The sequence below is a fragment of the Alnus glutinosa genome, chromosome 10 (genome assembly GCF_958979055.1).
Source record: "Alnus glutinosa chromosome 10, dhAlnGlut1.1, whole genome shotgun sequence".
Taxonomy (NCBI): Eukaryota; Viridiplantae; Streptophyta; class Magnoliopsida; order Fagales; family Betulaceae; genus Alnus; species Alnus glutinosa.
In genome coordinates this window covers 18,046,796-18,071,976 of record NC_084895.1, presented here as the reverse complement: position 1 = coordinate 18,071,976, position 25,181 = coordinate 18,046,796, and the positions used below count along the sequence as shown (strand labels likewise).

The 25,181-nt window shown below is 38.2% G+C and overlaps 1 protein-coding gene and 1 long non-coding RNA gene across 9 annotated transcripts in view; both read right to left on the bottom strand.

The window, feature by feature from the left end:
• Nucleotides 1-223: 223 nt before the first annotated feature.
• LOC133880355 (uncharacterized) lies at nt 224-5,093 on the bottom strand. The gene is made up of 2 exons (XR_009902245.1): nt 4,524-5,093; nt 224-525 (listed from the first exon to the last, which is right to left on the bottom strand). It is a non-coding gene; the product is annotated as an uncharacterized LOC133880355 (long non-coding RNA).
• A 3,985-nt stretch (nt 5,094-9,078) lies between these two features.
• Nucleotides 9,079-25,181, bottom strand: part of LOC133879662 (uncharacterized) — a 36,869-nt gene continuing 20,766 nt past the window's right edge. For 4 of the 8 annotated variants that reach the window (XM_062318314.1, XM_062318319.1, XM_062318321.1 and 1 more), the window contains 7 exons: nt 20,844-20,884; nt 14,353-14,430; nt 14,157-14,241; nt 13,189-13,353; nt 11,584-11,687; nt 10,439-10,528; nt 9,079-10,186 (listed from right to left, as the gene is read on the bottom strand). In XM_062318314.1, the coding sequence (XP_062174298.1) occupies nt 13,228-13,353; nt 14,157-14,241; nt 14,353-14,430; nt 20,844-20,884 (330 nt within the window). In that variant the 3' untranslated portion in view covers nt 9,079-10,186; nt 10,439-10,528; nt 11,584-11,687; nt 13,189-13,227. The remainder of the gene's footprint in view (nt 10,187-10,438; nt 10,529-11,583; nt 11,688-13,188; nt 13,354-14,156; nt 14,242-14,352; nt 14,431-20,843; nt 20,885-25,181) is intronic. The other 4 variants (XM_062318315.1, XM_062318317.1, XM_062318316.1 and 1 more) reach the window with 4 other exon arrangements.

Below are 25,181 nucleotides of genomic sequence, written 5' to 3'. Positions count from 1 at the left end.
TGCGCTTGCGAGTAAAATTTGCACATCATCATGGAAACCGTGAACCAAGCCAATAAGTTGTCTTATGGGGGAAGAAAGGATATAGAGGTTTGGTAGGTAAGGATTTGTGTAATGCCCGCAAAATATTTGACCCTTTTATATAATTTGGAATGCTACTACTATGCTTTATCGACATAATTGTGTGTGTGTGTGTCAACTAGCATCATCAAATGAATACCAACCAGAGCATCTAAATAATAGCCATCATATAATACCATAACATTACATGCGATTCATAAGTCGATAAGTGCAAACACATACCAAGTCTAAATCATATCTTAATATAAGTCCTTATTAAATAGTAAATAACTTCAGTATAATGCAAAAGGGTACTAAGTGCCATATATCCATTGTCAGCATAACCACATGAAGTCCCCCAAGCATAAATTAACACAGTAACCATAATGATATAAGTAGTTGCGATTACCTCCTGATCTGCTTGTCCATCCTCTAATCTTGGATCCTCTATAAAACATGGTTTTAAAGCTGAAAAAGGTAAGTCCACAACTTAGTAAGCAAATGCCACAAGGAATTCATTTACGAGATAAGCCATTGATATAAACACACTAGTTCAACACTTCCCACCAAGCCCTTAAAAGTACACATTTTTTTTTTTGAAAATACAAAGGGAACATAATTTATATGAACAAGGCAAGAACTAAGACATTTTTACTTTTTATGTATAAAATTCACAGACATAACAAAACATGCATATGCATATAATTTACATTGTCTTCATAACTCTTCCCTTTGGACGTACAAGTACAATTAAGCCTTGTGCAATCAAGGTTGGCACATTCCATAGAATGTCATGGTACACCCTTGTGGCCACGGGAAATGCACAACATACTGCATACCCTTATTGATCGACCAATGCTTGCCTTGGATCGCTCACTCAACCTAGGATACACGTGATGGTAGCCTCACACAGTACTGTTGTAGCACCGGCTATAAATGATACATACATACAAACATACATACCACACGAATCTAGTTTAAACATAATATGCCTTAGGGTCAAGCTCATATATCATAAAATTACACGTGTTCTCGCATAACATATCATAACATCATCATTCATATAGTATCGTAACATTTCACAACATAGTAAATATGCTATTTATTTTTGAAACATACCATAATCAAGTCTTTCATTTGCACATGAATTTTTTTTATCCAAAATAGGTGGTTCCAAACAAAGAATTTAGAAACATATGTATTCAATAAAGTATCTTGGGCTCACATCATATGAAAATACAACATTTCATGCTTTAGTAAAATTTCACAATTATCCTTTGTAAATATCCATGCAATAAGATTTGTATTTTTCACTTGCATGTTTTTACTTACCTTAAGCGTTGAACTCCTTAACAAATCTTGATCCATAATAATTGGTTTCTTTGTTTGCAAATTTTTCATATCTTTAGTTGATCTCTTAAGTATAAAACCTCAATTTACCCTATAGTATCTATCTTCTTAAAATTGCACTACGACTCATTTATGTAGTGCTTATGTCTTAAAAGCCCCTCCCATCCACTAAGGAGGCCCTCTCTTCCACTATTTCAACAAAAAAAAAAAACATATTCCACACACGCGATCGCACATGTCAAGATCTTAAAATACAACTCCATGCGTAGAAAAAACATTTCACACTTCATAAAAGTAAATAGAGAGAGCTTAGATACTTACCCTTAAAGCTTTATTTACACCTTCTTGCTCCAACAACACCTAAAGTTGTCACATTTTCCTCTATTTCTCTCATTTTCTCTCTGTCTAGGTGATTGGTGGAGTGAAAATGAGGGGAGAGGGGTGGCCACATGCCTTTAAAACCCTAGCTCCCTCATTTTTCACATTTTGGAAGCGTCTGATTTGAATGCACATTAAAATTTTGAACACGTAGACTTATCCATACAACGTTCAAAAGCAAGCTAGGGCATGTTTGGTGATTCATGGCATGTCGGATGAGCAAGAATCCCATTTTGAACGAGACTTCCTACTGTAAAATGTTTAAGTGTCCAACACGTTCATTGCTCCAATAATCCCTTGTCCAAACACCCATGTTAATTAATTATTGTCTTATTCCACTTACTTCTTCTAATCCTCGTATATACATCTACTAATTCCCAAGTTTTGAATTTAATTCTTATTATTTGAAGTGAGGTGTTACAATGTGACCAAACGAGACTATTGTTTCATCCATGGTGACCCCACACAGTGTGGCATGGCACAATGATGGGTCTCATAGAGGTTTGGCAGCAGAGATGGACAAAATAAAGCATCAAGCTAATCCCATCTTAATTTTGACTAAGGTGTTTTCGACCACTAATGCCTCATATAAGGTTTTAATCACCATTTCCTACACGTTGCACATATTAGAAAGAAATTCCAAAGGGGAGTAACCCTAAAGCATTACCAGTTTGTAGAAATCCATATTTTCTTCACCTATCTATCAAGTGGTCCACTGACTTAGGGTAATGGATGATATCATCAATCGTTTTTTGCACCACAGTTGGACGAGTGATTTATTCACCTATATAAGGTGAAACTATCCTCATAGCAAGGGCAAAGTCATCACATGAGAAACTCACAATCACAACCACAAATCCACAAAATGAGTAACACGTAACGAGCAATAAAGTGGAAAGTTGTAGTAGGAAAGTGAGAAAGTAAATATACGAGAGTAGCCTCATGGCCTTAAACACTTCCATACAACCCTAAAATAGGCTAAGCAAGTGTAGAAGTTCTTTAACCATAATCACCGACAGCACTCGAGAGGAGCCAACCTTACAAGAGGGAGGGGGATAAAGTTTACCCCACTAAAAGGCAACTGAGCCATCCATGCCACCGTTAGAAAATTGGTCATTCTATTTTGAACCAGGAAAAGGTTGTCCTTATGCCTAAACTACTTGGTCACATCCTTTCTCCCGTAGTCACTCCCTACTTTCTTTATTTCATATGTATTTGTTATGGTCACCCTCTTGAACATTATGATATTTGATGAAGTTCATGGAGTATTTGTCTTTCACTTATATCATTGTTGAACCATAATTTTGCTAAACACTTCAGTATAGAACCATAATATTATTGAACCATGTCATTTCCAAGGCATATCACTACTTGCTTGCAACAAAAATATTGTCAATATCACATGTGGGCCCTTTTGTCCCTTTTTATGAGAACTCATGTGATAACCTATTTGACTATAGGCCATAGTGCTCCGGTACCATCAATCAACCAAGTCAACATGAGTTTTGGGCTTGATTCTCCCTACTCATAATAAACCCGACCCCAATTCCAAAAAGGTCCTAACAAAACCAAGAGAAAATGATCATTTTTGGCCGGTTGATCTAACGATAGTCAATAATGAAAAAACATTTCCAACAAGGGTGCTTGACCTAACAAATCCATGCCATTCAGTTGATGGCGGGTTTCAAATCTCACATTGATCTAATAGCCCTACCACCAAACCTAGAGGCACAATGTAAGATCTTGTTATGATTTGGTGGTAAGGTGTAAGATCTTATATGAATTTTTAGTAGTCAACACCCATTGATTCAATTGTCTACAACCACCAACAACTAACTTGAGGGTTTAGTGACAACCCCTAGAAGGAACAAAGAAGTAATTTCTTTGACATTAAATACTATTCAAAATTTTCATTGCTCCAAATGTCTTACAATATTGTTAGAGTACACTAAAATGAGAACTTGATTGCTCCAATTCAAATGAAATTATTCTATTTGGTCTTTTTCTTAGCACCCTATTTTACCATTTATTTGGCAATCTATACTTATTTAACATAGAAAACTAGATCAACACAAATATATATATATATATCAATATGTTTGTTAACTAAAAGGGAAATAATGACAATTATGGGTTATGATAATGGTGCAAATTTCTTTGGAATTTCTTCAGGTACTGGAATTAAAAATTAAATATTTCACAAATTAATTACAAACGGTGTATGAATATAAGCTTTTAGTACACATTAAGATTCATATAAAAGAATAAATATATAATGTTTTATGGTGAATGAACAAATATAATTCATAATGAACCTTCTATTGCTATTTTGTAATTCCTAGGGTAATCTATCATGTAACTTTGTTTAAATTTCAACAAATATTTTCAAATTAAATGCTTTGGAACTTGTCCTATTAGCATTTATCACCTCTATCAACTCAACATTTATCATTTAGTATTTAGTATATTTTAAAAGAAATTTAACCAATATGATAAAATCAGGTTCATATAATTTGAAAACAATAATTGAGATTTGAGAAAATCCACATGGTAGAATAGCCTAAGATTTCAAAAGACATTTAACCAATATGATAAAATCTGGATTATATAATTTGAAAACAATAGTTGAGATTTGAGAAAATCCACATGGTAAAATAGCCTAAGAATCGTGGAGGATGTTTATGTGTATTGATTCAAATAAGAGAAAGACATAGAGAGAGTAGTTAGGAACTCTTTACCCGTAAGGCTTTCTCGAGATATTCTTTATAACATTCCAATAAACAACTCACGAATTGGACACTTCGAGTAACGATGGCTCCAATTATTGATTTTGGGAGGCAATCCTTTCTGATGCAAGATGAAATGACATGATACCCTAATCGGTCTTCATGAAAATACTTATGTAAGCAGTATTTAAAACTAAGAAAAATACAAGTTTCATATTCAAAGTCAGGAGATGGCCATGTGTTTTTAATTTTTGCGCAATTGTATTCAATATCTTCATGAAGGCAAAAGAAAATTTCACCAAGAAGTTTTGAGGAATCAGAAGGCATGATGGGAGGTAGAGACAGAAAGAATGAGGTAGGGGCACAATCATTGGCTTGCATACTTAGGAGAATAAGGATAAGAAATTCTATCATTATGAACATAAGTTTTCTGACACATTTCGCAACCATTCTTTTCTGACACTTTAGACACTTTCTTATTTTGAGTTTAACTCAAAATGATAATTAAGGCTTCAACAATTACATTTATATGCAAGTGAAGTGATTTTTTGTTAGAGCAAAAAGCTCAAGACAATATTTATCTTAACGTATGACTTCTAACAAAACTAAAGTGAACCAGCAAGGGTTTAATTATTTTCAATCAACTAATGAAGAGGGATGACAAGATAATTATGAAATATTATACAGAAGAATACACTTTAACCCCCCCCCCCCCCCCCCCCCCCCCCCCCAAAAAAAAAAAAAAAAAAAGTGCCCTAATATGAACTCCCCAAAATGGCCCCAGCATTAAGTGTTAAAAAATAATAAGAAGAAAAAATAAACCCAAAAAAAAAAAAAACAAAATAAAGGATTGCGTGGTCGAGCTAATGGTGGTGGTTGAATCCACTCCAAAGGGTTTGGAGTTGGTTGGACCACCCTTTTGTTTTGCTTTTTTTTTTTTTTTTTTTTTTTTGTCTTTATATATATATATATATATATATATATATATATATATATATATATAACCTTTTTTTTTCTTTCTTTTTTTTCTTTTTTTCAGTTTTCATTGTTTTGTTTTGGCACTTTACTCTACAGGGGCATTTTGGGGAGATCATGTCTTAAAAAGTTACATGTGACGCACGTGATTGGCTTCCGTCCAAAAAGAAGGTTAACTGTATTTTCCCCTAGATTATATTAATCCACCCATTCAAAAGGTAGGTTTTGTAATTTAGCTCAAAAAGCATGGTAAACATGTCATATAAGAATATATCATATTGGAATAATATGGAAAGACACTTTATGTTAAAGATGCTATTGAAAAGCCAATGTTTATAGAAAAGAAAAATTACAGAAGACAATGAACTCTTGCAAACTATGAAGAAACATTTGAAGCACATAGAATAGATCAACCTTATCGTAATAAGTTACTTTGGATGGGGTAAAATGTATTAATTCAATGCTTAAGCAACACAAAATGCTATGTTGCCCAACATTCCTTTAAGAAAGTTTTATTTAAATAGAGACGGTTATAAAATAGTAACTTTTGATTGAGATGATAAGTTAAGTGGATTTTTTTTTTTTTTTTTTGAAAACAGACTAGTGAAGCCGGCCCTAGACTTCTTGCTCATCTCCCTTTCTACTCCCCGCTCCTACCCTCCCCCTTCCATTCTGGTTTTTTCTTTTATTTGTAGGTGTTTTCCAACCAGATAAGCAATTTTGTCTTTTCTGCTATGCATCCGTCTATTTACCTCCGTGTTGTGCTGTTCATCTCCTCCCAGGCCGCTGCTGCTGTTTATTGGTTGTGTTTTTACTTTGAATAAGAGTTTTATTCTCTTTAGATCTACCATAATGGCAATCTATAAGATGGAGGTTAGTCAGGTGTGAGGGGTTATCTCTTACAGCCTGAATAGTTCGATGTGAAAGGTTATCTCTGACGCCCGATTTAAATAAATTTTTAGGATATTTGACTACCATTGTCTTAGATGTAGTCTACTCGGAGCAGATCTGCTCTTTAACTATTTTTATACATGGGTTAGTGGAAGATGAAAGTCATAGATATCACTTTATTGTAAGAATTTTGTTTGTATCTATGACTCTGTAACCTCATAGCTTGTGACTATGATTTTGCAAAACTTTATGTTCTGTGATATAAGAGTTTTATGCTCGTAATTTTTGATCAATGAAATACTCAGATCTTTCGATATATATATATTTCCTTGATTAGAAATTGAAATATTGCCCATAGTTAGGTTTATAATCTTCCAAATGAATAATTCTTATAAGAATTCGTTAAACTCAGAAGGGTCAATTGTTGTTTCTATAAATATTTCCTTCAAGAAAATTTTATTTAATTCCAGAGCTGTTTAAGAATGATAGTTTTTGATAGACTAAAATAGATAATAAGTTAATTAAATGGTTTTCATTTAAGACTAAAAGTTATCTTGCTTAGGGTTATGAGCTTCCAACTTACAATGTAATTAATAAGTTATTTTTATAAAGATTCCTCTAAAACTCAAGAGGGTCAATTTATTGTTCATATGAACATATGAAGACATACCATTTGAATGTTTTAATATATTGAATGAAAACATTCGAAGGGGTATTTCTTTATTAGTTTTTCAAAAGAAGACAAAATTGTAACCCTTTATAAAAACAAAGGTGAGTTCTCTATCATGCACGAGGATTAGGGCCAAAACTCTTGTGTTTTACACGTTGTAGGCTCGTAGTCTAAATGACGAGCTGCATCATACTCATAAATCTTTTGTATCTTAATGACTTTTTACAAGGTCCAAGTTAAACAGAGGAGGGAAAATACGATCAATCAATAACTTAGATTTCTTTCTCTTCTATTATCAACGATACAAAAAGAAAACAATATATACATATCTAATTAAGATTACATTGTTTGATTATATTCCCGAGCTTACATTTATGATAAATGATCTACTAATGTTGTTTTATTACTAAATGGACTATTTATAATACCAAGAAAGTAAAAAATTAAAATTAAAATTAAAAAAAAAAATGTTTACTCTACGTCATCATACGACCTAATTTAAGGAATAGCAATTAACAGTGCTCCCAATTAGTTTTCGATAATTTTTTATGACCAAAGAGATTGTAATATATTGGCCCAATTTCAGGGTTAAGGATCAAGTATAGGAAGTTGCAGGTGACTTTTCCTCTTTTGTTGCCATAGGATTGAAATTCAGTGTAATTCTTAGGGTGTTGAATTGGATGCAGTGTATTTTTTTGGGTTGTTCACTTCAAATAATGAGAAATGTTATACGTTATATTTTTATTTCGTAAATATCACACAAATACTGGCCATTTTCTAATTACCAAACACTAACTTATAATAAAATAATTAACAATTGCTTTAATCTTAACTAAATCAATTACTCCAGACACTAAATATTGCTCTAATTTTACTGATATTAATTTTTATTCCACATTTCTAGCATTTTTTTCAACGTTGGACATTACACATGGGTTGCTAGTGTATGGATTCACCGTCCGCTAATCATGTCTACAATATGTTGCAGGAGTTCTAGAGGACTGAGTGATGGGGAGAAGCGTGTGAGCAGGGGCGGACTTACCTTAAGCTTTGGGGTCCTTGGCAACCCCAACAAATTTTCGAGTTCTTAATAAAATTTAGTTTTCTATACTATGGCCCGCAATTATGATTTTTTTCAAACCCTTATATGTAGCTTTTTAAAGAAATTGCTAAAGATCGGGAAAGAAGTTGCTAAAGATTTCACGACTGAGATTATAATAAACGAATTTTATTCCATAAAAAAGTGTTGTCGAGTACAAGGAAAAGCTAAGTTCTTTTTTAAATTTATTTTATTTTATTTTTACTTGTCTATAGCAAATTATAAAACTTTTGTATTTGAAATGAAGTTCTTTTTAAAGATTTCATAAGCGCGTAACTTTTGTATACAGTTATGACTTGTAGCTTAGTATGAAATTAAATTTAAGATTTACCGGATTTTATTTTACATCAATGCATGCGCGCACACATTACTATTTCTACATATTTATTTATTTGCGGAGATTCGAACCCCCTAAAGCAAAAATCCTGGTACCGCCATTGCTTGTAAGAAACACATACTATTAAAATAATATATATTTCTCACGTGCTAAATGATACATTGTCACTTTTGAGACGATGGTTTGTAAAAAAATTGTGCCCTTTCAAGTGTCTACTTTATAATCAGAAAATTTAATTGTATATGACCCGAAGTATGACTCTTGTGCATTATATATTCTGCCTCGGTAATTTATTGATATCTTACATACCAGAAACTAGACAGTTTTCTTGCATTAAGTCAGTCTTACTTGGGCAAGTCAAACACCTAGTGTCCTTGAATATAGGAGGACCATAGCTTTAACAGATCAATAGTTCAACAAAATCACAGTATTTTTTAAACCATGGGCTAACCTGATTCTCTAATCAGTATTCAGAGTAACAAACCACTAAGCCAATACAACAATGCATATAGCATTGCTAAACTAGAAGGCTTAGACAACTAGCAGAGAAAGTGATACAAGAGCTAATAAATAGATGAATACACATAAAAACAAATAATTCTTGAGTAGAATTAAAGCTTAGACAGTCAAGAAATGTGATTGGTAAGATAAATTACAACCTTACAAGTAAAAGAAAACATAAACTTCAACTACATTTAGGACTGGGTAGAACCCGCCTGATTCCGCCCTGAACCAAGATTTTCAAGCTGGCCCAAGCTGCCTGGTCGGTTCCCAACTTCCCGACAGGCCTCAACTTGGGGTTGGTATTGGAAATTGATTTCTGCCCCGGGTCAGGACGGAATTCGAAATCCAGATTTCAAAAATTCTGAATTTCAACCAAACCTGACCCGAGGAATAATAAAATAGTTATATATATTTATATGTAAAACTTAAATAAATAAATAAAAAAAACTAAAAACTAAATATCATGTGATATAGTATTTCTCCCTGCTGCCGAGCGCCAATCTCCCTCCTTGTTGCCACTGCTTCCCTTTTGAGCCAATCTCCCTCCCTTCTGTGCTGATCTCCCTTTGTTTCCTTTTCTTGTAATCAGCAGTCTTGCATTATTTTCCCCCACGGAAATCTTTTCCTTTTGTTTCTGTTTGCAAATCCTGACTTTGCCCAGTTATTCTATGGGTTAACAGCATATACACTTCAGTTATATTGACTTCTTCTCGATTAGCAGCACCTAACAGTCACGTTTTGACGGTTTTCCTCTCATTAACAGCACTCTCTTTTGCTTTCCTCTTCTTTGCTTGCTCTTGGTGATGTCTTCCTTTGTTCTTAAAATTCTTTTTCCTCTTGTTTCTTCGCATGCATATATGTTGTTTGTTCTTATTAACAGCATACATACGAAGCCCCGCTGCCGCTCCCTGCAACCTGCTGCCAATCAACCTGCCATCTGCGACCTGCGACCTGCTGCCAGTACTGTAAAAAGGGCCTAGACCCAACCCAACAGTAAACCTGAATTCCAAGCCGACCTGAGATTTCCGATTATGCACGGAATTCAATACCATTCGGCTGGCTCGAAATTCAAATTCCGATTCCAACACCCCCCCGGGTCAGAATTTGGAAACCACCCATTTCCGACTGGAAGGGGGTCAATAACCAGCCCTAAGCACATTTAATATTTAGATGGTTATTTGAGTGAACATAACTCATTACTTACCAACCCACCCAGGAGAAAACAAAAAAAAAACAAACAAACAAACAAACAAACAAAAGACAGAGAGTTAAAAACAAAGGTTAACAGTCTGAGTTTGCCATACCTAAAATCTTCTAATCAAAAAGATATGCGGAAAAGTAAATTGGAGATTTTATCATATGTAAGAATTTATTGAAAAAGCAACAAGGAAACTGAGTACACAGGCTGTGTACTAGGAGACACCTAAAGAGTACAAACTGACATGTAGTACCTTTTGAGGAATGAAGGCCGCTCCAAGTGTGATAAGTCAAACCTTGCTAAACATGGAAGCAGTCCTCAGCCAGCAATCTCCATGTTTGAACTGAAAAATAAACGCCACAAAGCATAAAGCAAAAGGATCAATGATCAGATATGTATTTTTTTTATAAGTATTAATGATCAGATATGTAAAGAGGTACACAAGGCCTGTTTAATTCTGTGCAACTGAAACAGTGATCCAACCACAAAACAAGATGGTCCCCAGTAATAATAATAATATAAAAACTATATCACTACTACATGCTTGCAGTAATAAATAGTATCCTGACTTCACATATAATGAAGATAAATTAAGTGGGAAAGTAGGATCATTAGAAAGCAACGTGTGATAATAGAAAACAGATGATAATTAAGTAAAATGACAAAAATGACTGGAAAGCTTTTGCCACATGCACGTATGCTTTATGATACTACTGCTGAGGACCATTGATCGGCTACATGTAATAGGTTCTAAAGGAACAAGCAGGAAACCTTAGACAAGCAATTAAGAAGAATCCCACCCAAAAATAATGATTAAATAAGAGGGCCTTCACCTAGCCAAAATAACTATTGCCTAGAACCTACGTGTTGCATTATTAATTTTATGTTTCTTGGAACACAAATGCTAAATGCAGCTGTACGACATTTCAAAGCAATTTAATGAACGAAATTAAAGAAAAGGCACTTGAAAGTTCTCTCAAAGTACAATTGAATGCAAAGATAAACAGAGAAGCAGAAATTTCAAATCTTGTGTTAAGGGATAAAAGCTCAGGATCTATTGAAATAGAACCAACTTAAGTGCACAATATAGCCAGATGAAGCAAGGCAATTTAACGTGCACTCAGCCAACCATATAACAATCTCAGTTGGCCACAATACATTTAATCAAAAAGATACTATAAACAGAATGATCAAGGCAAAATTTTTGGAGAGAGAGAGAAGATGCTTTCTCCTTCATTATTAACTTCAAAACAAAAATAATACAAAGCTTAATATGTAATTTATCTTGTAGATTCTAGATAAGTAATTAGCTGACTGGAGCAACACGTCCAAGGGCATAAAAAAGGAAATCCATAGAAAAAATAAGTATTCTTTTAAGAAATTAGTGCTCCCACTTACATGTTTAAAAATTCTGTTTTAGCATCAATTAGGTTCAGCTAGGGAGGAAATGCGGACAATTGCAGGTCAGACTTCCTGCAGTATTCTTCACTTTTAATGATAAACTGCAAGATCAAACCACAAAATGAATCTTTATAGCGAAATCCTAAGCATGGCATACTAGAATCTAGAGGCATCCTAACACGTTCTTCTATAATAATGAATTAATTCAAAAGATAAAGGAGAAAATGAGTTCACTGTATCAAAAGAGAGCAGTATCGACAGATGTTCCAGGTTTCGTTGAAATTCCCATAGGGATTCCATTAAGGTAATCCCCAAGTGTGAATTTATTGTTAAAGGTTTAAATACAAAGGCCCACACAATATCAGTACATCATGATCTGCTCAACCTTCATCTCCCGCCTTTCTGCTATACACACTTTTAGCAGCACCTTAGCCTGATAGTAAATAGGCACCAGCAACAAGGGGAGAGGGGAAAATAGAAAAGAGCTTTTCATTCAAGTATGGTGAACCCTCATGATCAGAACAGCAAAAGAAGTGTAGAGCATATTATAATCTCAACTAAAACAAAAGCCAACAAAACTTCCCAACGAAAATGTGTAGCATCTCAAGAGAAGAGATACAAAAAAGTAAAAAGGAGAAAAATAAATAACTACTAAATAGAAGGATTATCGAAGCATCTTTGTTTCTCCATCTTTCCAGTGACATTCCAAAACTTCCCCTCAAACCAATATATCCCTATGCTAATAGAATGGTGTAGACTTCTTCTACAGATGAAACTCTCTGACAGCAGTAGACGATACTTAAACAAATTGTCCCCTTGGTACCCTTTTTCCGGAAAAAAAAAATATATATATATATATATATATGAAAGGAAAAGAAAATATGTCAAGGATCACAGACAATCTCCCAATATTGTACAGGAGCAGCCACTTTTTTCATGTTTTTCTCCACATGCACAATTTGCCCAAGCAGAACAATTGCTATGTAAACATCACATTTTCATCTAAAGTAAGAATAAATATGAATAATTTATCTTCTGATAGACCATACATTGGAAATGCCCTCATATTGAAGGCTTATTTCAGAACAATATCTAGGTTAGGTTCACAACTTCAACAAAATAGAATTCATAATCAAACCTAAAGGCCACCACTTAAACCATCATATCTGGTCAACATGCTATATCTACGTTAACAGATTTTAACTCAATCAGGGAAAAAAGAGCCACAAAAATCCAACCCAAATATGCAGCAGATCTGTCAAATCTTCTGTTCAATTAAAACTTCATAATTCCATTTTGACTGCCTTAATACTGTTCTTGGGTTTTAGGTATTTGAGGGAATTGGGTATTGTGTGTGCGTAGGTTCCTGTGGGTTTTCTTTTGTGGGCTAGCTGGGTGTTCCTATGTATACTTCATGCGTACTTAGGGGCGCTTTTCGCTTTTTTAATAAAGTTTTCTTACTTATCAAAAAAAAATACTGTTCTAATATTCTTCCTTTATTCAATCCTTAAATGAGTCAAAAAGAAAAACGAAACGCAAATATGAAATTAGAAGTCCAAACTTCAAATTTAGTATTTCAATAACTAGTGACTTGAAGAATACCTTCCAAACATATATAAACTCTTCAGCTAGCAAGAATCCCTATACCAGATCAATACTTGGGATAATTTTTGGAAGCAGTCTACATGGTGACCTTGGACATGTATCACCATATTCAGGAATGCATGTAAGCTCATTCTCCAATACCGAATAGGCTTCTGAAAATGCCTAGAGAACAAATAATGTTGAGTATTAGATATAATAAAACCAAAAGAAACACAAAAGTCCAATTTCTACCAACATCCAGGGCGTGATCACACAAAAGTAACAGAATTTTTTTTTAAAGACTTACGATAGCTGGCAGTGGATGTTCATGGATTGGCAGCAGAAAATAATTCAAATTACAGCTATAGCCTGCCAGTAACTTGGACATCAATTACTAAGAAGTAATTGTGTGCTAATGTGCCTTTCTGGACTTGGGGGCATTTCTTAAGCATAATCGATATGATGACACAAGTTTTTATGTACCATAGCCAAATAAACGGAACTTAAAGAACTTGACAATATGGGCATCTCAATTTGTTTTTTTGCTGAAGTGTTTTCACCCCAAATTCATGGCTTTTCTGCCTTAAGCTAATTGTTTCCAACATCCACTAAACCACCCCAACCCAAAAAGAAAAAACCCCAAGCAAAAAAAAGAAAAAACACATAACATAATGTTTAAACAACAAAGTATCCCATTAAATTCCAGAATTCTCCCTTAACATTTAACTTTTCTTTTTTAAATGTATTTATGATAAAACTCAACACATCAGGTCCAACTGAGTGTGCCAAATTTAAAGTTAATAATAATAAATGACTACTTAAGATTCCCATAAAGTATGATCAACAATCATGAAAGTTACATAATACACTTAAGCAGCTATCTGTTAAACCCACGTTATCGCAGTCTAATCCCTTTCTTCAATCATCATGCCATGCACACATTTATTATATCAGAGTAATAACTGCAAAAAGGAACACTGGCTTACCTTGATACACTGATGTATCCTAAAGCAATTTCTCCCCACATTATTTGTTGAAAATAGAGGATCATCAACGTGTATTGGATCAATGCTACAGTATTAAGTAGAAGATTGTCAAAATATTAAACAAAAGAGACATTTTAGGGGAATCTCATGCAAGCCATACATTCCAACATAGAAAGCAAGAGGGTCCTGCTATTACCTACAACCTCTCTCCCTTTTCATATAAACTCCACTTCCCTGTACTGAGATACGCATTTGGCGCGGATCAAACACATTCCTGGAAAATCAGTCATTAAATGATAAACAATAATTAATATATTTAAATTTTGTGTTGTAAATATTAATGAAGCGTTTGGGAACGAAAGAGAATAAGAACTCTCTTCGGATTTTTTCGGGAAACCGGGCTTTTGAATCCAACCCGGAAATCAAGCTTTTTTCAAAAACAAACCATTTTCTGAGTGGGTCCCACCTGGTCTGACGCAGGTACACCCATCAACACCCAAATAATAATTTTTTACATTAAATAATATTTTTTATAATAAATTATTATTATTTCAATCATTATTCCACACTACTTTTCATAACACCGATCACTATACACAACTTTTCATACCTCTAATCATTTCCTACTATTAAAAAACACTTTTTTTTTTGATAAGTAATGATAGTATTATTGAAAGCGTAAGGCGCCCCTACGTACACTAGAAGTATACAACAGGAAACACCTAACTAGAAAGCGAAAAAGAAGTAAGAAATTCAGCAAAGCTGATAGATAAAGGGTACAAATAAGCCATCGACCAGACATACAAAGTATGAAGAAACAACTCTAGCACCTCCTCAAGGGAGCTTTCTAGATTCTCAAAACACCTAAGGTTTCTTTCTCTCCAAATACACCAAAAAAGGCAATTAGGCACCATCTTCCAAGAAGTAGCGCTCCCTGATCTCCCAGACTTCCACCAACAAGCAACTAAGTCAAGCACACTCCTAGGCATGACCCACGCAATCCCAAAGCGTGAGAAAATGTTGTTCCATAGAGCTGAAGCCAAATCGCAATGCAGAAGAATATGGTCCACTGATTCCCCATCCCGCTTGCAAAGACAACATCTATCCACAATAATTAAGTTCCTCTTCCTAAGATTGTCCAAGGTCAAAATTCTGCCTAGAGCTGCAGACCAAGTGAAGAAAGCTGCCCTCGGGGGAGCCTGAGACCGCCACACACACTTCCATGGGAACCGAGTACCTCCAGCACACATCATAGAACCAAAAAAAGACTTCACCCTGAACACACCTTTCTTGGATGGGACCCATTTAAGACAATCTGCCCTCTCCATATTCACCGTGGTGGAGCCCAGCATCTGGAAAAAAGAGGCAAAAACATCGACTTCCCAATCATGAGCCTCTCTAATAAAGCTCACGTTCCATTGAATGGACCCGCCCAAACTCTCCAAATTATCAGCCACTGACGCATCCTTCACCCGAGCAATGCCAAAGAGATCAGGGAACACTTCTTTCAGAATCGAATCTCCGCACCACAAGTCATGCCAAAATCTGATCCTACTCCCTTCCCCCACCTCAAATCTAAGGAGTTTGGAGAATTTCTCCCAACCTTTCCTTATAAACTTCCACAACCCTACTCCAAACGCCCCAGCAACCTCTCGGGAGCACCACCCACCCCACAAACTTCCATACTTTGAGTCCACCGCGACTCTCCACCAAGCATCCCTATCCATGCCATATCGCCATAACCATTTGCCTAGCAATGCGCGATTAAACTGAACCAACTTCCTAATGCCAAGCCCCCCATTCGAAATTGGAGTACAAACCTTCTCCCAACTCACCAAGTGGTATTTAAACGTTTCACCCATGCCACCCCAAAGAAAATCTCGTTGCAACTTCTCAATGCGAGAAGCAACACTCACCGGAATAGGGAACAGAGACATGTAGTACGTAGGTAAGTTAGAGAGCGTACTCTTGATAAGGGTCACTCTCCCTCCCTTAGAGAGGTATAACCTTTTCCAACTAGCCAAACGTTTTTCAACCTTCTCAATAACTCCATCCCAAATACGAGTAGACTTGTAAGGAGCCCCCAATGGAAGACCCAAATACATCACAGGCAAATAAGCAACTTCACACTCTAAAATGCCAGCTAACCTACCCACATTATCGACATTCCCCACTGGAATAATGCTGGATTTGGCCAAATTAACCTTAAGCCCCGAGACAGCCTCGAATAAGAGCAAGAGAACTCGCAAAGACCGAATCTTTGAGGAGCTAGCATCACAGAAAATCAATGTGTCATCAGCGAACAAAAGATGGGAAAAAGAAGCATAACTCACTCTGAAACCATCCAACACACCCCCACTCACTGCCGCAGTAATCATGCGACTCAGCGCCTCCATAACAAACACAAACAAAAGGGGAGACAAAGGGTCTCCTTGCCTTAGGCCTCGAGAGCTGCTGAAAAAGCCGTATGGTGAGCCATTAACAAGCACCGAGAACTTAGCAGAAGAAATGCACCGAGCTATCCACGAACACCATTTGCCCCCAAAGCCGCATCTCCTCAACATATACAACAGAAAATCCCAATTAACGTGATCATAAGCTTTTTCTAAATCCATTTTGCAAATGACTCCCGGCTCCCTTGATATAATACGACTATCAAGGCATTCATTCGCAATTAGGATTGGGTCAAGAATCTGCCTTCCTTTAATGAAAGCACTCTGGGATTTGGAGATAATCTTGTCCATAACCGTCTTCAATCTGTTGGCCAAGACTTTAGCAATGATCTTGTAGATACCTCCTACAAGGCTAATGGGACGGAAATCTTTGAGAGACAGCTCCTGGAGTCTTAGGAATAAGAGAAATAAAAGAAGCATTCAAACTCTTCTCAAAAACTTCTCTAGCATGAAACTCAGAAAAAACCTCCATAATGTCCAAGCGCACCACCTCCCAACAAGCTTGGAAAAAAGCCATAGAGAAGCCATCCGGACCCGGCGCTTTATCACCATTAAAAGCAAACACAACCTTTCTAACTTCCTCCTCCTCAAAGACTCTCTCCAACCACCTTGCTTCTGACTCTAAGATGGCATCAAAGGAAAGATCATCCAACCGAGGCCTCCAACTATGCTTCTCAGAGAAAAGATCTTGATAGAACTGAACCACATGCTCCCCTATCTCTGCCGGATTAGAAGAAATGGAATCTCCAATCAACAAGGAATCAATAGAGTTATTCCTTCTGTTTGAGTTGGCAATGGAATGGAAGAATTTTGTGCATTTATCTCCTTCTTTCAACCACGTCACCCTGGACTTTTGCCTCCAGTAGACCTCCTCCAACAGAGAACATCTCTCTAACTCACTGACAACCTCCAGCTTCTTTTGAAGTTCCCCCTCAACCAAAGCCCTACTACCTTCCACTATATCAATCGCCTGAAGCTCCTCAAGAAGCTTTCTCTTGTTCCTCTCCACATTACCAAAGGCCTCTACATTCCACGTTTTCAACTTAGACTTGAGGGCCTTTAATTTACAAGCAAGCACAAAGCTAGGAGAGCCATGAAAGGAAAATGAGTCCCACCAATGTTTCACCAACCCCACAAAACCATCCACCTTGAGCCACATATTCTCAAACTTGAACGGCCTACTTCTTGCAGAAGAGTGAGCACAATCGAGGATAATAGGAAAGTGGTCAGAGAACAGGCGGGGAAGCCTCTTCTGAGACGCCTCAGGAAACCTATCTTCCCAATCAGGAGAGACAAGAAAACGATCAATTCTGGACCAAACAGGAGGATCACAGGAAATCGACCACGTATAAGAACCTCCAGCGAGCGGAAAATCCATAAGACCCTGATCAGAGATGAAATCACAAAAGTCCCTCATAGCAGTAACACTACCAACTCCAGATCTTTCACTAGGAAACCTAGTAGTATTGAAGTCTCCCCCTATACACCAAGGCAAACTCCACCAACTCATAATCCCCGCCAGCTCATCCCAAAGACCCCTCCGATCAACCCTGCAATTCGGACCATACACTCCCACAAAACCCCACTCAAAGTGATCGTCAACATTCCTCAAAGAAACTGCAAGTGTGAACCTCCCCACGCACACATCCACTTTCTCCACCACCCTCTTATCCCACAAAATAAGAATACCCCCTGAGGCCCCACTAGCATCCAAACAACACCAATCCACATAATTACACCCCCAAAGACTACGCACAAACTGCCTAGAAGGATCCTTAACTTTTGTTTCTTGGAGGCAAATAAGATCCACCTTCCACTCTGAGCAAATTGCAAATCCTTAAGCGTTTACGCCTATTATTCAGCCCCCTTACGTTCCAAGAAAGAATCTTCGGCTTCATGGCACTACTACTAGTCCCCTTGCCCTCCTCTTACCGCTACTCAATCCGGAACCTTTGGTATCATAGTTAATAGAGCTCTCCAAATTCTTGATCTCCCTCTTACCCTTCGTGCGTCCTTTAGCCAATTGACTCTCCTCTTTTCTCTCCTCTTCTATACAAGACAGAAAAGCTAACAATTGCAATTTATGCCCCACGAATGTCATCCCAACAATGGGATAAATCTCGTTAGCACTCTGCATCACCCAGTCCGAGTACCCCAAGCCACCCAAGTCTAGAGAGTAGGCATTGAGAGGAGAACCCACAACAACAGCCCCTCCCCCCTCCTTGAACTCCACCAAACCAACTTCCCCGGGAGTAAAGCTTCTTGAATCCTCACCCAACAGTCCAACCTGCAGACCAGGGGACACTGAATCCTCCACTGGCCCCCCCATCCATTCACAACCTTCCCCTCCAGCACTACCAAAGCATGGAACAATCTCCATATCCACCGATTGAAGCCCAAACACGTCCCCTGTCAACTCCCGAGGCACACTCAGCATACCCACACTCCTCAACTGCGAATTTACCGAGTCTTTCACCCTCACTAGACCACCCTCTAAGCACAAGACAGGGCTCTCACTACAAAACAACTGCTTCTGCTCCGAACACAACTCATCCCCTGCTGCACCGGACCCAACGAACAGCTCCCCCTCCCTCTTCTGACCCGGCTCCTCCCTCTGCACCTCCTCTGCCTCCACCAGCACCTCATAGTTGCAAAGGGGCGAGAAGGTTCTATCCAAGAGTCTGGGCTGTCCTTGGAGCTGCCCTTCATCTACACCCAGAGCTGGAGTCGAAGTCAGACAATCGGCGACTAAGCTCTGAGGACTGACCTGAGAATCATACCCCCGTGCGGCTGGATCTGAGCCTGCCGAAACCAGCACAGGTGACTCCCTCACCGGCGAACGAAGCTGGCCGTCGAGAGAAGAGGAGGCGACGACATGACCCAAAGCCGGAACCCACGAAGAGGAAGAGGCACCAGACGTCAGGTTACCGGCGTCCAAGCCCGGAGTCGAGCCAGCCCCAAGATCAAGCACCGAACTCGCATGGGCCCAAGGGGGGGGGGGAAGACTGGATCCACCTTAGCCCTCCACTCCATAACCTGGTCTGGACACTCCAAGACACCCTTTCCTTTGGAGGCCTCAGCTGAAATGGATAATGCAATATTTTTCGATTTGGGCTTAGGTTTAGATTTGGGCCGAGCCACTTTGAAACCCACCATCCGGGCCCTAGAAGAGGCTGCACGACCCAGACCACCACCATCAACCAAAGCCAATCCCTTCAGCCAAAAGTCAATCTCCTTTTTCATCCTTTCTAACGACTCTCTGAGGGCACCCACATCGAAGCTTTCACCAGAATGGCTGTTGCGTGCTGCAGGGAGAAACGTAGGTTCGGCTACACCATGCCTAGTGTCAGACGACCTTCCCAACACAACAGAGGGTCCAGCTTGAGCCACTGTCGGAATCGGAGCCGTGTCCGGAACTGAAGCTATCTCACCCGCCGCTGTTCCTTTCCTCGCTATGACCTTCGGAACCGTCTGCATGGGCACACGTTGCCGCAACTCAGGAGCCCATGCAAGGGAATTCTTCTCCTCAGTACAAATCCGCTTCGCCGGAAGAGACTCCAAAACATGATGCTCTTTCGCCAGACCAAAAACATCACTCTTCGCCGGGCAATGATCACCCTTATACCCCACAGAGCGATCTCTAACCCATCTCGGCACTCTAGCTAAAGGGCCGGTAATCTCTCCAAAAGGTGCTTCCAGCGAGGAAGCATTCTTTGCCAACACCTCAGCATAACTCCTCCTCCCTCTATGAATCGCGTGGACCTCCGAATCAACCTCCCTGGCTCTGGAACCGGCCCTTAGATACTCAGAAACCAGGCGCAATTCCTCACGAAAGCTTATCCAGCCTTTCCCGGCTCTTCCCTCCGGTATGAAGATCGAGTCCTTCCTCCGACTCCCAACAAATTCTTCTATAACCAAGAAACCGCCATGCCTATTGAAATGCCGTTGCGCAATGATCCGCGGGAATCCATACCGAGACTGATCCCAAAACACTACTTTTCAATCTCAAAAATCCAACACCCAAACAAAATTTCAAAAAGAATTTAAATTTTACTCATACCCAAACACATTTTCTTTGCCTCGAAATTCGCAAACCAAATAAGAATTCAATTCTAATTTCAAAAATCCAACACTCAAACGGAACAGTAACTCTCTAATCAAAAGAGCAAAGTCAATTTCAATAAACACTTTCAACAATGAAAGAGACAAACTTTGATATAAGAAATTGACTTACCCAAAGAAATACAGAAAATCCATCAAAAGGCTTCCAAATTTCTGCAAGATCATTGAAGTGGAAATTAGCCAAGAGCGTCAATTAACAACTATCACCACATACTGGAAACAGAAGGAATAAGAGCTTAAAATTGTGGCTTTGAATCTTGCATGTAACCAAGGCAAAAGAAATTTAAAAAATCAAATTTTAAAATTGAAAACCTTACCAAGGTAAGGTTTTCTGCTTGACAGTTGCAAATAGGTAGGTAGAGTGTTTTAGATTTATTTCTTTATACAATTATTTTTGTTGGAGGTGGGGGCTGGGCGGGAGCCTTAAATGAGCCTAATGCAACTCTTTGGCTTCGTTAGGGTGAGATTTTCATTATGTTGGAAACCACTGTAAGAATAAGAATTTTATTTCCACCTTGTCAGCTTTGTCAAGAACCCAACAAAACATCAATAATAATAATACAACTCATGAAACATGTTAAAGTTCTCAAATGTTAAACTAATAATAGGAACAGAAAACTTATCAAAAAAAAAAAATTACTTATCAATAATAGGAACAGAAAAAACTTAACAGGCCAAAGTTGTTATTGGAAATGGTGTCCAAATTGTTGTGATAGTTGAAGCATCTAGTCTTCCATTGGGATCTTTCCAAGAGCTTCAACACTACTCTTACAATCTCATAAATTAGTTTGGTCGCAAGAAACCATAAACTCTAATACTTTTTTTTTACTCGGTAAATGACCCCAAACACCCCACAAAACTTGATCCCATGATCTCACCCATCAATGCCACCATCCCATTCTTATGAGAGGTGGAGATGTCAATTTGTTCCAAAGGCCATTGGAAAACCATGAAACTTTTTTTTTATACAAGTAATTCAATTTTATTAAAAGCACAGAGGGGCGCAACTCTAGCATACAGGAAGTAACAAGAGAAACCTCTAATATGGAGAAAAGACAAATAAAAATCAAAAAACTCAAAGCAATTAAAAAGGGCAAGCTATTAAACACTGCTACTCATGTGTAGAGAGATTGGAACAACATCTAAGGAGGGATAGTAGTGTTTAATAGCTCTACAGCCCGCCAGATGATGTTCCATTTTCTCAATAATGACATTCCAAATATATAGGCCCTGTAAGAAGCTCCACCCCAAATACTTCATTGGCAAAGAAGCCACTCTACACCCAAGAATACTAGCCAAACCCTCTCCATTACCCACATCGCCTACAAGAACTATCTCTGATTTGGACAAATTTATCTTCAGCCTTGACACCGCTTCAAAACATAAGAAGAGATATAGCAGGTGATGTAGTTGTTCACAATTTGCTTCACAAAAGATCAAAGTATCATCTACAAACAATAACTATGACACTATCATCTCTTCATTATTATCCCACCGAAAATCCTGATAAGAGTTTGTATTTTTTTTTTTTGATAAATAATCCTAATAAGAGTTTGTTGTCCAACAGACATCATCCTACTTAGTGCCTTCATAACAACCACAAATAATAAAAGAGACAACGGATCCCCCTGTCTTAATCTACGTGAGCTGCTAAAGAACCAAATGGATAACCATTAATGAGAATGGAAAACCACATCATAGATATGCAATGCTCTATCCAATCTTGCATCTCTCCCCAAAGCCACATCTCTTCAACAAATATAACGGAAACTCCCAATTAACATGATCATAGGCCTTCTCCAAATCTAATTTACACAACAGTCTCTCGTTTACCAAATCAAATCCTACAATTCAGACATTCATTTACCACCATGACAAAATCCAATATTTGTCTACCACCGACAAACGCATTCTGTGAACTTGAAACAATCTTTTCCAATACCGATTTTAACCGGTTTGCCAGGTCCTTAGAAATAATTTGGGAAAACTTCACTTAACTCTCCAACCCTTATACCCCTGTAAACTTCATGAAATTACAAAATTACAATTAAATTTTTTTAAAAGAAAGAAAAAAAAAATGCAGGGGTATTCCTGTAATTTCCACATCCTCTGTTAAGATTTAACATAAAATCCTAACGGATGGGTGAAATTGCAAAAAATTGAAAGTTTGATACATTAAATTAAGAGTTTTAGAACTTTGAGGGGGAAATTGCAAAAGCAAAGAAAGTTCAAGGGAGTTAAGTGAAGTTTCTTCAAATAATTTTATACATACCACCCACTAGGCTATACGACGGAAATCCTTTATCTCCACCACCCCGCCTTTCTTAGGGATGAGGGACACAAAAGTAACATTAAAGCTTTTTTCAAACTTCTCTCGTTGATGAAACTCCTTAAAAACTTCCATAATGTCCTCTTTTGATACCTCCCAACACTTTTAGAAAAAAGCAATAGAAAACTCGCAAGTCCTGGAGCCTTATCCCCATTAAATTCTCTCATCACCTCCAATACTTCACTCTCAAATTCTCTTTCCATCCAATTTCTCTCCCCCGGATTAATGGAAAGGAATGAAAGACCGTCCAACTTTGGTCACCAATTTTTTTTTTTTTTTTTTATAAGTAATGATAGTTTTATTGAAAGCGTAAGGCGCCCCTACGTACACTAGAAGTATACAACAGGAAACACCTAACTAGAAAGCGAAAAAGAAGCAAGAAATTCAGCAAAGCTGATAGATAAAGGATACAAATAAGCCATCGACCAAACATACAAGGTATGGAGAAATAACTCTAGCACCTCCTCTAGGGAGCTCTCTAGATTCTCAAAATACCTAAGGTTTCTCTCTCCAAATACACCAAAAAAGGCAAATAGGCACCATCTTCCATGTAGTAGCGCTCCCAGATCTCCCAGACTTCCACCAACAAGCAACAAAGTCAAGCACACTCCTAGGCATGACCCACGAAATACCAAAGCGGGAGAAAATGTTGTTCCAAAGAGAAGAGGCTAGATCGCAATGCAGAAGGATATGGTCCACTGATTCCCCATCCCGCTTGCAAAGACAGCATCTATCCACAATAATAATGTGCCTCTTCCTAAGATTGTCCACGGTAAGAATTCTGCCTAGAGCTGCAGACCAAGTGAAGAAGGCTGCCCTCGGGGGAGCCTGAGACCGCCACACACACTTTCATGGGAACCACGTACCTCCAGAACCCATCATAGAACCAAAATATGACTTCACCCCGAACACACCTTTCTTGGACGGGACCCATTTGAGACAATCATCCCTCTCAAAGTTCACCTTGGTAGCGCCCAGCACCTAGAAGAAAGAGGCCAAAACATCGACTTCCCAATCATGAGCCTCTCTAACAAAGCTCACGTTCCATTGAATGGACCCACCCAAACTCTCCAAATTATCAGCCACTGACGCATCCTTCACCCGAGCAATGCCAAAGAGATCAGGAAACACTTCTTTCAGAATCGAATCTCCACACCACAAGTCATGCCAAAATCTAATCCTGCTCCCATCCCCCACCTCGAATCTAAGGAGTTTGGAGAAATTCTCCCATCCTTTCCTTATAAACTTCCACAACCCTACTCCAAACGCCCCAGCCACCTCTCGGGAGCACTACCCACCCCACAAACTTCCATATTTGGAATCCACCGCGACTCTCCACCAAGCATCTCTATCCATGCCAAAACGCCATAACCATTTACCTAGCAATGCTCGATTGAACTGAACCAACTTCCTAATGCCCAGCCTCCCCTTCGAAATAGGAGTACAAACCTTCTCCCAACTCACCAAATGGTATTTAAAATCTTCACCCATTCCACCCCAAAGAAAATCGCGTTGCAACTTCTCAATGCGAGAAGCAACACTCACCGGTATAGGGAACAAAGACATGTAGTACGTAGGCAAGTTAGAGAGCGTACTCTTGATAAGGGTCACTCTCCCTCCCTTAGAGAGGAATAACCTTTTCCAACTAGCCAACCGTTTTCCAACCTTCTCAATAACTCCATCCCAGATACGAATAGACTTGTAAGGAGCCCCCAAAGGAAGACCCAGATACATCACAGGCAAATGAGCAACTTCACACTCTAAAATCTCCGCTAACCTTCCCACATGAGCGACATTCCCCACTGGAATAATGCTGGATTTGGCCAAGTTAACCTTAAGACCCGATACAGCCTCAAATAAGAGCAAGAGACCTCGCAAAGACCGAATCTTTGAGGAGCTTGCATAACAGAAAATCAATGTATCATCAGCGCACAAAAGGTGGGAAAAAGAAGCTTCCCCCACTCTGAAACCATCCAACACACCCCCACTCACTGCCGCAGTAATCATCCAACTCAGCGCCTCCATAACAAACACAAACAACAGGGGAGACGAAGGGTCTCCTTGCCTAAGGCCTCGCGAGCTGCTGAAAAAGCCATATGGTGAGCCATTAACTAGCACCGA